The sequence below is a fragment of the Monodon monoceros genome, unplaced genomic scaffold (assembly GCF_005190385.1).
Source record: "Monodon monoceros isolate NGI ecotype Baffin Bay Population unplaced genomic scaffold, NGI_Narwhal_1 Super_Scaffold_4, whole genome shotgun sequence".
NCBI lineage: Eukaryota > Metazoa > Chordata > Mammalia > Artiodactyla > Monodontidae > Monodon > Monodon monoceros.
The window spans coordinates 72838534-72853464 of NW_021703781.1; the positions used below are offsets into that span (position 1 = coordinate 72838534).

Below are 14931 nucleotides of genomic sequence, written 5' to 3' on the forward strand. Positions count from 1 at the left end.
CAACCACTGCTTTGGGGAATACTTCTGGGGGTTCCTAAAAGTCCTTTCCCCATTTCTGATATTTGTATCTGACTTAAATGAGCACAATTTAAATTGAGTTTTAAAAACATCTCATCTCTTTCTGTCCTGTGATTTGAAGTTTTGACTGTGCTCTAAATGTTTGCATCTTGGTTTAAAAAATCAACTGAACAGCAGACAAGCTTATTGCAGGGGTTTAAGAAAAGACGACCACCTCTCAGAACGGTCAGGACCTCAGTGAGGGGCCCTAAGGTTCCCAGGGTCCCTCATTTTCTTCCTTCAGTTTTTTTTTTTTTTTTTCAGGTTTCCAGCTGAATTCTGGTGTGCAAAACCATGAGGCAGGGGAAGGAAGTGTGTTTTCATCTAGGCAGTGCCCCAGACGAGACACTTTAAGATCTCAGATTCAATATCCCACTTTCTCCAGGGAGCAGACGACCCCCAAGTATAATGTGTTTCCTAGTCTCAGTTTCTTACTAAAACAGTCAACCTACTCAGCTGGAAATCTCTGGTTTACTGTGTTTCTCCTCCATTGGGTGGGAGCGGGGGCCACGGTCGCTTTGCCCACCGTGTGTCCCCAAAGCCTTGCTCAGCGCCTGGTACAGAGTCGGTGCTCAGATGGGCGGTAAAGCAAACCAGAAACCCGGCCCTTGGAATGTCGTGGTCAGTGGACCATTGATAAAGTCTCTGTGTTTTCAAAGACTCTTGTTTGATTTCCTTTCCAATTTCTCTTTCTTGTCGCTCAGAGGACTTCTTTGGCTCGGAATCCAGGATCCGTGGAACGGCCTGGGAACGGTCAGAGTGCAGAAACGAAGCCGGAGGAGAAGCCCAGAAGCAATGACCGCAGAGATCTGCCCAGGTAGGACCAGGTCTGGAGGACTGACCCAGCCCAAGGCATGGCCAGCTCACTGCCTGTTCAGGGTTTGTTTTGCTCTATTTACTTTGGAAAATTTACCCTAAAATCCATGATGTGGTCCTTGGTGGTGAGGTGCTCCAGGCTGTGTTTCCTAGACCTCTTTGTGATTGCCTAGATGCATGATTGGAAAAGTAATGTTTTCCTGCCCAGGGATGAAATTAGTAATGATAGGCTTCCATTCCACAGCACGCCAGGTCTTTTGTCCCCATTGTCGGAATTTACAATAAACAAGATCAAGGCTGCCAAGGGGCTTAACAGGTGTGGCTAATCTGTGGTACAGTTGGGGTCTGTATTCTAGCAGGAAGCCGAGGTGGGCACCGGAGGATGAGACAGAGGGTGCAGACAACAATCACTGAGTCTCAGGGAGACTGTGCATGAATTTCAGAAATCAACAAGGCCACACCGCCACAGTGGAACGTGGCCAGTGCAGGTGCGGCCCACTGGTCAGTAGTCCCTCATTTTGACCCGCAGTCAGGTCCTGATTTCCCCGCTAGGGCTATTGGGAAGGAATCCAATCGACTCTCCCCACGTAGTGTTCAGCAGCCACAGTTTTGGGGTCAGTCACAAGCAGAGGGCGAGCAGATGTGAACATTTTGTCCCCAGCACGGACACTGGTCAGGAACGCTGGTGTCAATTAATAATTGCCTGTGGGTTCAGCACATGATCTGGTCAGAAAAACCCTCCTGAACAAATAAATTGAAGCCCAGCATCTGGGAGGCTGCAGTTACAGGCCTTAAAGGAACAAATGAACAAAAGCTTCAAGGAGCAAAAATGCAAAATTGAGTGGTACACACCCCAGCCCCCAAATCCCCCATCATTGACTTCAGGTCTCAAACACTTTGCAATCACTTTTCACATCAAGAGTTTAAGCAATATTTTTTGCTTTGAGGGTCATGGGTGAGTAAGAGCGGCCCCTGGTGGCAGGAATTTCCACGCCGGCTGGTGTCATTTTCTGGCGGGGGGGGGGGGGTCTTCAGTTAATGCGGTTTCCAGAGGAGAGGCTCTTTGAACCTCTTGGCATGAACATTGGATTTCTTTAGGGCAATGCTGATCCCTGGGGCAGAGGATTCTTTTTTGTGGAGAGAGGCACAGACTATGCCTTGAATGGCACCTTTGATCTCAATTCTTTGTAAAATGGGGGCTTCCTTTCCCTCCCAGAACCCCATGGCTGTTCCACCTTCATGCACTTTTCTATCAGGGTAGCAGGACAAAGGGTTTAATATTTGGCTCTAACTAGACTGGATGACAGTCTAAACTGGCTCCTGGTGATATGAATCTAATGATCTGGAATCCTACACAAGCGAAGTCACTGCTGGCTGAGACCCAAGGTCCAGCTCTTCCATCCCCATCCTTGTGAGGTTCTGGGATTCCTGGAGAGGTTTGGGAATTACTTGGGGCCGGTGTCCCAGCTGGCCTGGGGAGTAACAGCAGCTCAAAGTTCTTTCGTTTCTTGTTCCTCAGCTTAAATCAATTATCTTTCCCTTGAAGAAGAATTGTCTCTCATTGGCAGGCAAATTGCACATGAGGTACCTTCTAAGAGCAAGTTCAAAAAAGCAACTTCCTGTTCACAGTTAAAAACATGATTCTCCTCCGTAAATGTGCCCATGTCTATTGTGCAAGGCCCTGCACTAACTAACTCAGAAACTAGCAAGAGGAGGCCGGGGAATCAGGATGTTTACAGGAAGAGAGAGCGAGCATGGGGTCCCCTGTGTGCTATTTCAGTGGGGCACGCCACCCTTGGCATCCACAACAATGATAGCATTTGACTAGGATTTGACGTTTATTTTGCAGACGGGCACTAGAAACTATGCCAAATGCTCTATGCCTGCAAAATAAAATTTTATTTTCTTTAAATCAGTTCATTTCTGATTCTGAGTCCTTACTTGGCCAGGCTGGCGGGAATGCCCATGTCAGCCATCCTCGGGAACCCCTCTCCTGACCTGGTGTATCGAGGCCATCATCTGTCCCCTCCTCACCCCATCACCACTGAGATGTCCACATCTCAGGCCACACTGTCTCTCCAGCCCTATGACTGTGCTGCTTTCACGATACACTTGGCACATGGGGGTCTTTGGTGAGGCTGGGAGCCCATGGTCTTTCCCTTCAGTCCTCTGGGATCATCTCCCCCGTGAGCCTGAGGACACGCTCAGGAAGCAGGGAGGGAGTCCCAGACGTTCCCTACTTCCTAGGACCCTTCCATGCTCTCTCCTCATCATCCTAAAATGGGCTTGTGGTCTCCTTTTGCGTCAACCGATAGGCAGCATTTTCTCTTCAAAGGACGTACTACAGATTTTTACAAAAGATGGAAAGACCCATTGCCCTCAAACTGTTTCTGTTTTCTACTTGGAAAAGCTCCAGAGAGAGAACACAGAAAGGCCTGCAGTGGGCCTGCTGGACCGGAGGCAAGGGAAGAATAAAAGGAGAAAGGCACGTGTTAATACTGCCAAAGATTGTCCCTCTGCGCAGGTGTGATCTCTACTCTCCAGAGGAGGAAACCGAGGCTTGGAGCACTATGCCATCAAAGCCCTAGTGGTAAAAAGTCCATCGTTTCCCCCTGGAAGCTCCTCTTCCCTCTGAATACACAAGAACAGGCTTCATACATCCCCAAAGAGGTCCAGTAGGGAGTCCCCTCAGTTTAGCTGCTTTGCTTTCCAGTTGCCACACGGTGTCGCTGTTGTAGCTTAGCCCTGCATTGGCCAAACCCGTGCAGAGGCTGGGCAGTGCCTCCCAGGTGGCCCGCCTTCCCGGTGCCCCACCCTGCGCAAGTCCCTGGGCTCCTGCGAGAGTATGACCCCGCCCTCCTCTGACAAGCTTCGCCCGAGTTTGCACCTCTTACTGCTCAACGATGTCCACCCTCGAGCACAGCTGCCCTGGAAACTTGCGACTGGACTGGTTCCAGCTCCACTGTCCAGTCTCCCGGAGCCTTTCCCTCCTTGGATACCAACAGCCCTTGCCTTTTTTTTTTTTTCAATAGATCTTTATTGGAGTATAATTGCTTCACAATACTGTGTCAGATTCTGTTGTACACCAAGGTGAATCAGCCATATGCATGCATGTGTCCCCATATCCCCTCCCCCTTGAGCCTCCCTCCCACCCTCCCCGTCCCACCCCTCTAGGTCATCACAAAGCACCGAGCCGCCGATGTCCCTGCGCTATGCTGCTGCTGCCCTTGCCTTTTAAACCCTCAGAACAAAATGGATCTTATCATACAACCTTTCCCCAGATAATGAAGCCATTAGGTTGCACCAGAGGAAATTGCTGTTTTTGTAGGTTAAAAAAATGTCAGAGAGGGTTTCCCTGGTGGCGCAAGTGGTTGAGAGTCCGCCTGCCGATGCAGGGGACACGGGTTCGTGCCCCGGTCCGGGAAGATCCCACATGCCGCGGAGCGTCTGGGCCCGGGAGCCATGGCCGCTGAGCCTGCGCGTTCGGAGCCTGTGCTCCGCAACGGGAGAGGCCACAACAGTGAAAGGCCCGCGTACCGCAAAAAAAAAAAAAAAAAAAAGTCAGATCGTGGCCATTTCCTGTGCTTCAATATCATACTTGCTCATTCTCTCAAGGAGGGTGCCAGGTGATATTTCAGAGATGACAGACTTTTCTCAGGGAGTGACCCTAAGTGATTCGTGGGTGAATTTCTGGCACCCTTGTCACTGAAGGAGGAGTGGAAACTCAACAGCCAAGAGTCTTAACTGTTCTCCACTGGCTGTCAGAGGGGAGCAGGCATCAGGATCACCTGCAAGGCTGGTTAATACACAGGTCGCTGGACCCGTCCTCTAGAGATTCTGACTTGGTAGGTCTGGGGCCAGGCCTGAGAATGAGAATTTCTGATGAGTTCCCAGGTGACGCTGATGCTGCTTTGCAGGGACCGCGCTTGAGAAGCACTGCATTATACCAGAGAGCTGTGTGAGTGCCATGGCTCCATGCTGTTGGGGTCCAGAGGAAGACGCCTTTGCTGGGGGCTGGGTTAGACGGGAGAGTCTCCTGGGGGTGGGGGTTGGGGGACTTGAACCAAAGGGGATGGCTGTAGAGGCCGTTCCAGGTAGGGGCAGAATTCCTGAATTGGACCTCTCTGGAGCAGAGCAGGAAGTGAGCCCAGGCCTGGTGGTGGATGTTCACTAAAAACAAGGTTGGAAAAGTGAGGCCAGGTTGAGAACTTGGAGGTCAGGGAAGGGACTGAGATTTTATCCTGCAGGTAACAGGAAGCTGGGGAAGTACTTTGTGGTTGGCTTGTTTGTATTTAAACAAGGGTTTATGAGGGAACTTAGAGCCTGAATTAATGTGCTGGAGCAGGTAGGCTGGAAGGACAGTAAGGGATGCTCTTGTAGTAGAAGGATGGTGGCTGGGAAATCACCCCAAGGTAGAACCTGTTACTGAACTGAACTCCGGTCCGCTTGCCCACGTGCAGCAAAGCCAATCTACTGACACTGGGTTGTGGTGAAGGAAAGTACAGTGTTTGTTGCAGGGCACCAAGCAAGGAGAACAGGCAGCTCATGCTCAAAAGCTCTAAACTCCCTGATGGCTTTCAGAGAAGGGTTTTTAAAGACAATATTAGGGGTAAGGGTTGCAGGGTGTCTGATCAGCTCATGAACATTTTTTTCGTTGGTTGGTGGTAAGGTAACAGGGTGATGTTTGTGGAATCTCAGTCATCAACCTTCTGGTTCCAACCAGTCTGGGGTCTACATGCTTGTGGTCAGCATGTAGTCACCAACCTCCACCAGGATATTGTTATTTATATCCCTTCAGGAGGAACCAGGAGTCCTGTGACTCTATTGTCCTAATCATTAACTTCTTGAGTCTGCTCTTTGGAACTCAGGGAAGGTCAAACAAGAAGTGGGGACAAGGGAGGGGCTTGTACCTTGGAAGGGCCCACAGGGTCCTCCTCAGTTTCAAACCTACAGAACCTGGGGATGGCCTGGGTGCAGGCAGAGGAGGTGGAGTCTAAGAAGATGCTAAGGTTCTGGACCAAGAACCCAAAAGAAAGGTCCAATATTAGAAACTGGGACGTCCAAAGTGAGAGCTGCTATAGGGAAACTGTGATCAGTTTTAGGCACATTGAAGGAAAGACCATCAAGCTTACTGGGAACCCTGCTGGTATGGTCTTTATGTAAGCTGACCCCTGGCATGGGGAGGAGTGACAGTTTAATGGCATGATGATGGAGCCTTATGGCCCCAAATGCTGTGATATCCTCGTGGAGGTTTCAGTTATTTACACAAGTTATTCTCAGATAGATTGGCTCATTCCACTGCTGGTGTGTGTGTGTGTGTGTGTGTGTGTGTGTGTGTGTGTGTGAGACTTTAAAACTATATTTAAGAACGCAGGAACAGGACTTCCCTGGTGGCGCAGTGGTTGAGAGTCCGCCTGCCGATGCAGGGGACACAGGTTTGTGCCCCGGTCCAGGAAGATCCCACATGCCGCGGAGCGGCTGGGCCCGTGAGCCATGGCCGCTGAGCCTGCGCGTCCAGAGCCTGTGCTCCGCAACGGAAGAGGCCACAATGGCAAGAGCCCGCGTAGCGCAAAAAAAAAAAAAAAAAAGTGAAAAAATAAGAACGCAGGAACAGATCGGGGTTGGGGTGAAGGACAGTAAATGAACTCATATGGGACAGTGTTTCCTCACACTTCCCAGATCATAAGATTTACCGGGATGTCCGTTAACTATATAAATTCTTAGGCCCCTTCCTGGTCCATCAGAATCACTAGATGTGGAGCCAAGGAGTCTATGTTTTTAATAAACACCCAGGGTGAGTCTTTCCAGCAGGGACATCGTGAATAGTGATTGACTGCCAGGTTCACCTTATCACGTGTTAAAATACCCCATTTCCTGACCCCTCCCTTGAAGAGTCTGATCCAGTAGACTTGGGGTGAGACCACAAAATCTGTTTTTAATAAGAAGACCATGTGACTCTCATGATAAAGTGTGGGAAGCACTGACCCAGGGCTTACCCTCAGGCCAATAACCATAGCTACCTTTTGTTTGCTTGTCTGTGAAGTTTATAGTGAAGGCTCAGAAATCAGGGATAATTAGCATACGTTAAACTCCTGCCCCCTCCCTTTCTCTCATCTATGTTTTTCTTTCCATAAATATCTATTGGGAATCCATTGTGCGAGGCACTGGGGACACAGCCAATAACACCAGAAGCCCTGGGGCTTCTGCTCCAGCTGGTAAGTAGGTTGTAGTGAGGAAGACAGACATGGAACAGAAGGAAGACAGACACTTTCAGGTAATGTCAAGGCTCTGAAAGACACCAACCTGGTGTTGTGATTGACAAGAACAGAGAAGGGAGTGACTAGTTTGGATTAGATAGTGGTTCTCAAAGTGGGGTTCCCAGATCTGCAGGCTGAGCACCAAATGGGAACTTGATAGAAATGCTAAGTCTTGGGCCCTTCCCCAGACTTTGGGGTGAGCCCTCCAGGTGTTCCGTTACACACTAAGGTTTGAGAACCATTGGATTAGATGGTCAAGCAAGGGAGTGATATTTGCACTAAGTCTGGAATGACAAAAAGGAGGCAGGCATGGGAAGATCCAGGTAGAGGGACAGGCGGTGCACAGGACGTGAGGGAGGAATGAATTGAGTGTGTTAGAGAAACAGGAGGAGACTGACGAGCGAGCGAGAGGTGCGCAGGGGTCAGATCAGCCAGACTGGGGCCTTGCGGGCTGGCCATGGTAAGACACCCAGATTTAGGTGACGTGAGCCGATATGTGTTGAAACAGGACCTCTCTGGTTGCTGTATGGAGAATGCAGGGGAGAAAGACTGGAGGCCAGGAAGTCAGAGGAGAGGTCATTGCAGGTCCCTGAAGGATGAAGGGGTGCCTGGAGCTAGGGCAGGGATTCCCAGCCTTGTTTTCATTATCTTCCTTTCCCTGCCCTCCCACAGGAACCTTTGTAGATATTTTATTCCAAATTGCCTTCCCCTCCCCAAGAAACTTCAGTACCATAGATATAGTGCATATGTTTATGTATTGTGGTCTTTGGAGGGCCACGAACCATCGTAATATGTATGATTTTCTTTTTCTGCCTCCTGAGAGCCAATTTTCACCCCTCTGGGGGTGATACTGGCCCACTGATGGTGCAAGGACTGAGGTGATAACAGTGGAGATGGAGAAACATATGCAGCTTTGAGTATTTTGGATATTTTGGAGCTAGAGATGCCAGAACTTGTGGATGGATGGGATTTAGAAGGAGGGAGAGAAGAATCAAGGAAGACTCCCAAAGTCTGGGCTTGAGCAATTGGGTAAAGGGGGCCATTTGCTGAGATATGAAAAACTGGCCTGAACAGGTCTATCTGCTGAGTTCCATAAGTCACAGACCCAGTGTCCAGGAGGAAATCCTGTTGCTACCAGGTACCAATCTGGCAAGATAGCGTGGTGACCATAACAAACCCTGTCTCAAACTGGGAGAAACGTAGGATGGCCCACCATCTTTGAGAGAAAAGCAGGGTTCTCCTTTGTGCTTCAGGGATAGCTCATTTCCTGCTATATACCTGTGATATTGTGATTTATAATAAGGAACATATATTTGGTCTTCATCCCAGTCCTGGCACTGAGCTCCTAAAACCTTGGGAATTTCCTAAGTGATGAGAGCAATAAAGGTGTCTTTTGTTATGCTAATGACGTGACTTTTGGAAAGCACTTAAAAATGGGGGCTGGTTACCAGGGGAACCAACCCTGTGATTGGAGGGTTGGAACTTTCAGTTCTACCTCCCTGACCTCTGTGTGTGGGGGGGGGTGTGTGTGGAGAGGGGCTGGAGGTTGAATTGATCACCAATGGCCAATGATTTTAATCAGTCATGCCTATGTAATGAAGCCTCCTTAAAACCCCACAAAGACAGGGTTCAGAGGGCCTCTGGGGTGGTGGACACATGGAGTCAAAGCGAGTGCGAAGCTCAGAGGGCATGAAGGCCCCTCACTCTCTCCCCATACCTTGCTTTATGCACGTCCGCCATTGGGCTGTTCCTTTTGTAATAAACTGGTGATCTAGGAAGTAAAATGTTTCTCTGAGTTCTGTGAACCACTCTAGCAAATTAATTAAACCCGAGGAGGGGGTCATTGGAACCTCTGATTTATAGCCAGTTGGTCAGAAGCTCAGGTAACAATCTGGACTTATTGGGGTGGCGGGAGCACTCCTGTGGGACGGAGCCCTTAGCCTGTGTGGTCTGGTGCTATGCAATGTACCTCCAGGTCATGTCAGAATGGAGCTGAATTGTAGGACTCCCAGCTAGTATTGGAGAACTGCTTGTCGGTGTGGGGAAAAAATACCCACACTTCAGAATTTTTGGTGCAGAATCTTAGCACCCAACACCTTAAACGCCTGAATTTCCTTGGAGGAGGGACAGGTTTCTTAGTCCATTTAACAAACATGGACCCACAGCTCACCACAGGGCAAGCTCTGGGCTTGAGGCCAGAGGTACAAAGATGAACAGGACATGTTGGTCCAGTTGTAGAGAAAGACATGTAGATGAATAATTCTAGAAGAAGCTGAATGCTATAGGCAGACTCTGTGGGAGCACAGGGACAGGAGAGAGGCCAGACTCGCTGAGGAAAGAAGGAGCATCCTCCAGAGGAGATGGCCTTGTAGCCGGGGCTTCAAAACTGAGTAGAAGTAGGGGATTGTGGGGAAAGAAGGTGGTCCCAGGCAGAAGGAAGAGGTATAATTATTATAGATCTATAAGAAACAGAATTTAGGAAGCACTAGACTTACTAGCCTCTTAAATTTCAGAACTTCTTTAAATGTGGAAACTAGGAGATGTAGCACATTCATTAAGCTCAACCTCTTGGATCTTTCAAAACTACAAACTTAGAGGAAAAAATCCTTGGTGTTTGGGTAGGGAACACCTAGGGAAGGGTAGAAAAACGGTTCGAAAAAAAAGAAATAATGGGCTCCAAATGACAGGTAAGGATGTTTCTTATACCTTGCCTCCCATAGTCATTTTCTTTTCTTTTTTTTTAGTTTATAAAGGTACTGACTTTTTTTAAAAAATTATTTTTATTTTATTTTTTGTTGAAGTGTAGTTGATTTACAATGTTGTGTTAGTTTCAGGTGTACAGCAAAGTGACTCAGAATATATATATATTCAGAATATATATATTCTTTTTCAGATTCTTTTCTCTTGTCAGTTATTTTCAAACTAAGTCCACTGCATGCTGGGCATTGGACTCAGGGCTGAAACACATAGCAGCTATGTGTGGATGAATGCAGATGACCTGAGGGGCTGTATAAGGAAACTGAGGTTCTGGGAGGTTAAGGAACCAGCCCCAGGTCACACAGACAAAACGTAGCATGGTGGGAACTAGAATACAACTTGGTTTGATGCCACCCAAAGCCCAGGCCCGTAGCCATTACTCTGAGTCCTTACAGGTGCCTGAAAAGATTTGCCTTGTGGTCTCCATAGAGACACATTAGAAAGCAAACCCCAGTCTGTTTTCAAAGTTTAATTTCCCTATAAAGAAGGTCAGTTCTCAGACCCAGAAAAAAGAAGAAGCAAGAAGATCTGATCGGTTTTATGAGCAGTGGCCGGGGCCAGCGCTTCAGGACTGGGCCCCATGTTTCCCAAGCAGTAGATGCTGTTTCTTCCAAACAAAGCATTGTGAAGTCCGGGTTCTGTTCACAGGCTCCTGCCAAGCAAGGCAGGGTGTGTCAGGCAGCGCCGGTTGCAGCTTCCACCAGCCTGTCCTGCTTCTCACTCATTATTTATCTCTGGCAGGAAGTAAACACGGAGAGGAGAGTGGGAGGGAGGGAGAAAAGGAGGAGCTCCCTGACTTCTGACACTGGCTGGAAAAGAAGGTCATGTGCTGAATTAGGTGTGTGTCTGCTTTCTGCTCATCTGGTTTCAACAGAACCTTTAAGAAGCGGAGAAGAGGAGCATTGTTCCATTCAGAGACAGTACTTGGAAAATAGAGAAAAGTAGAAAGTAGAGGGGGAGAAAGTCACTGATACTCCCACCGTCTACAGACAACTGTTTTTAAAATATTAGTGTGTTTCCCTCAGACTTCTCTATTTTTTCTAGTTCTTTATTGATTGTCATAGCTCTGTGCAGATATACATATATTTATATATATTTAAATACAAAACACATTTAAATAACTTATTTGTATAAATATAATATAAATATATAATATATTTAAATAATTAATGAATTATTTTTGGAGCGGTTTTACAGAAAAACTTAGTACAGAGAGCTCCCAAAATCTCTCCCTCCTCTGTACGGTAGTTTCCCCTACTATTAAGATTTTGCATTAGTGTGGTACATTCGTTACAATTAATGTACCAATATCGATACATTATTAACTAAAATCTATACTTTACATTAAGGTTCACTCATCGTGTTATACATTCTATGGGTTTGAAAAATGCATGATGTCATGTGTCCACCATTACAATATCATACAGCATAGTTTCACTGCCTTAAAAATCTCCTGTGTTCCACCTATTCATCCCTCCCTCCTTCTCTCCATGAGTCTTTTAACTGTCTTCATAGGTTTTTTTTTTCTATTACCTTTTTAAAATTGGTATAAAATACGTACCATAAGCTTATAAATCTGAACTTGTTGAATGTTTACACGCCTATACCCCTGTGTAATCACACCCAGATCTATTTCCATTACCCCAGAACATTCTCTCACGTCACTTCCCAGTCCGCACCTCTGCCCAAGAATAACAACTATTCTGACTTCTACCACCACTGATAAGTCTTGCCAGTTCTTGAATTTCATATAAATGGTATTGAACGGTAGGTATACTTTGGTATTTGGTTTCTTTTAATCAACACTGCTACTTGTTTTTTTAAATTATTTTTTATTGGGTTTAAAAAGGCAAAGCATACAATTTACCATCTTAACCAATTTTAAGTACAGTTCAGTGGTGTTAAGTATCACCACTTAACTGTTGTGTAACCAGTGTTTCTATAGTTTCTTAAGGTAGAAGTTGAGGTCATTTATTTGAGTCCTTTTTTAATATAGGTATTTTAGGGCATTAGAAGTCACTCTAAATCTTGCTTTAACTGCATCTGACACATTTTGATATTTGTGTTTTCATTTTCATTTTGTTCAAATACTTTCTAATTATCCGTTTAAGTTGTTCTTTGATTCACAGGCTATTTAGAAGTGTATTATTTAATTTCCAAATAGTTGAGGATTTTCCAGATATCTTTCTCTTATTGATTTCTAATTTAATTCTATTGTAGCCAGATAATGCACTCTGAATGATTTAATATTTTAAAATTTATTGAGTTTTTTTTAATGTGTAGAATATGGTCTGTCTTATAAATGTTTCATTTGCAATTGAAAAGAATGAATTCTGCCACTATTGAAGAGTGTTTAATAAATGTCAATTAGGTCAGGTTGGTTGATAGTGTAGTTCCATTCTTCTATATCTGTACTGATTTTCTATCTACTTGTTGAATAAATTATTGAGAAAAGGGTATGGAACCATTAGGTTATAATTGTAGATTTGTCCACCTCCGCTTTTATCAGTTTTTGCGTTTTATATATATATATTTTTTAATTTATTTATTTAATTTATTTGTTTTTGGCTGAGTTGGGTCTTCATTGCTGCGTGGGGACTTTCTCTAGTTGAGGCGAGCGGGGGCTATTCTTCATTGTGGTGCACAGTCTTCTCATTACGGTGGCTTCTCTTGTTGTGGAGCACAGGCTCTAGGCGCCTGGGCTTCAGTGGTTGTGGCATGAGGGCTCAGTAGTTGTGGCTCGCAGGCTCTAGAGCACAGGCTCAGTAGTTGTGGCACATGGGCTTAGTTGCTCCGCAGCGTGTGGGATCTTCCCAGACCAGGGCTTGAACCCGTGTCCCCTGCAGTGGCAGGCAGATTCTTAACCACTGAACCACCAGGGAAGGCCGTATTATGTATTTTGAAGCTCTGTTGTTAGATAAACTTTCAGAATGGTTACATCCTCTTGATGAATTGGACATTTTATCATTATGATGATCTACTTTATGCCTGGTAATATTTTTTGCTCTAAAATTGACTTTGTCCGATATAATATAGACACAACAGCTTTCTTTTGATTAGTATTTTCATGGTATACATTTTTCCCCCTCATTTTCTTACTTTTAACCTATTTGTGCTTGTTAAGCAAAGTTCAAAGTGCCTTTTTTGTAGGAAGCATATAGCTGGATCTTGATTTTTTAATCCATTCTGAATACCTCTGCATGTTAACTGGAGTGTTTATAACATTTACATTTAATGTGATTATTAATATAGTTGGCTTAAATCTACGGTCCTGTTGTTTTCTCTGTACATCTATTTTTTTGTTCCTTTTTCCCTCCTTTTTCTCCTTTTTAAAAAAAATTTATTTTTATGATTCTACTTTACCTCCCTTTTGACTTATTACAATTATTTGTGTTATTTTAGGTGGTTGCTTTAGGATCTATAGTATATACATCTTTAAAGTATCACAAGCTACTGTCAAGTGGCATTGTACCACTTCATGTATATTAGAAGAATCTTGCCCAGTATACTTCCATTTCTCCACTTTTGGCCTTCGTGCTATTGCAGACATACATTTTACTACTACATGTTACAAATCCCACAGTATATGGTATTTTTGCTTTACATAGCCAATTATCTTCTAAAAGAGATTTAAATAGTGAGGAAAAATGACTTTATATTTACCTGCATAGTTACCATTTCTGGTGCTCTTTATCCTTTTATATAGATCCTGATGGCCCTCTGGTATTATTTTCTGTTGGTTTGAGGGACTGTCTTCAATATTTCTTGAAATACTGGTCTGCTGGTGATGAATTCTTTTAGCTTTTGCATGTCTGAAAAATAATCTTTTCCTTAAAAATAAATTTATTTATTTATTTATTTTTGGCTGCACTGGATCTTCGTTGCTGCGCACGGGCTTTCTCTAGTTGCGGCGAGCGGGGTCTGCTCTTCGTGGCGGTGCACAGCCTTCTCATTGTGGTGCTTCTCTTGTCGCCGAGCACGGGCTCTAGGCTCACAGGCTTCAGTAGTTGTGGCGCACAGGCTTAGTTGCTCCACAGCATGTGGGATCTTCCCGGACCAGGGCTCAGACCCATGGCCCCTGCGTTGGCAAGCGGATTCTTAACTGCACCACTAGGGAATTCCCTGAAAAAAAATCTTCATTTCATCTGTGTTTTAGAAAGATATTTTCACTGTGCAAAGAGTCCTTAGTTGGACAGTTTTTTTTTTTCTTTTATCGCTTTAAAGATATCCCACTGTATTCCAGCTTGCATTGTTTCCAAAATCTGATGTTGTCCTTAAGTTTGTTCTTCTGTTTTTTTCCTCCAGCTGATTTTAATGTTTTTTTCTTTTTCACTGGTTTTAAGCAATTTGGTTATGATATGCCTTGGTGTAAGTTTCTTCTTGTTTCCTGTGCTAGAAGTTAGATTCTTGGATTTGTGGGTTTACAGTTTGCATCATAGTTGGAAATTTTGCAACCATTATTTCTTCAACTGTTTTTTGTAATGTCTCTGCCGCCTTTGGGGACTCTGACTACACATACGTTCAGCTGCTTGAAGTTGTCTGACAGCTCACTGATGATCTGTTCTTTTTTTTTTTTTTTTTTTTTAAGTCTTTTTCTCTTTGTGTTTCATTTTGGGGAGTTTCTACTGCTACGTCTTCAAGTTCACTAATCTTTTTCTCTGTAATGACTAATCTGTTATTAATCCCTCCCAGTGTGTTTTTCATTTCAGGCATTGTAGTTTTCATCTCTAGAAGTTTGATGTGGTCTTTTTTATATCTTCCATGTCTGTACTTATCATGCTCAATCCTTCCTCTAGCCTCCTGAACATATGGAATACAGTTATATTCGTTTTTAAAAAGTCCTTGTGTACTAATTCTGTTATCTGCACAATTTCTGGGTTGACTTTGATTAACTGAGTTTTCTTTTCAGTCTGGGTCTATTTTCCTGCTTCTTTGAATGCCAGGCACTGTGGACTTTAAGCTTTCAGATGCTGGATATTTTTGTATTCCTATAAATATTCTTGAACTTTGCTCTGGGATGCAGTTATTTGGATCAGCTTAATCC

The 14931-nt window shown here is 44.9% G+C and overlaps 1 protein-coding gene across 1 annotated transcript in view; it reads left to right on the forward strand.

Annotated features, from left to right (window-relative positions):
* Positions 1–14931, forward strand: part of TACC2 (transforming acidic coiled-coil containing protein 2) — a 189643-nt gene that overhangs the window by 21823 nt on the left and 152889 nt on the right. Inside the window, 1 exon segment of the mRNA XM_029245524.1 lies at positions 762–874. Within this exon segment, the coding sequence (XP_029101357.1) occupies positions 762–874 (113 nt within the window).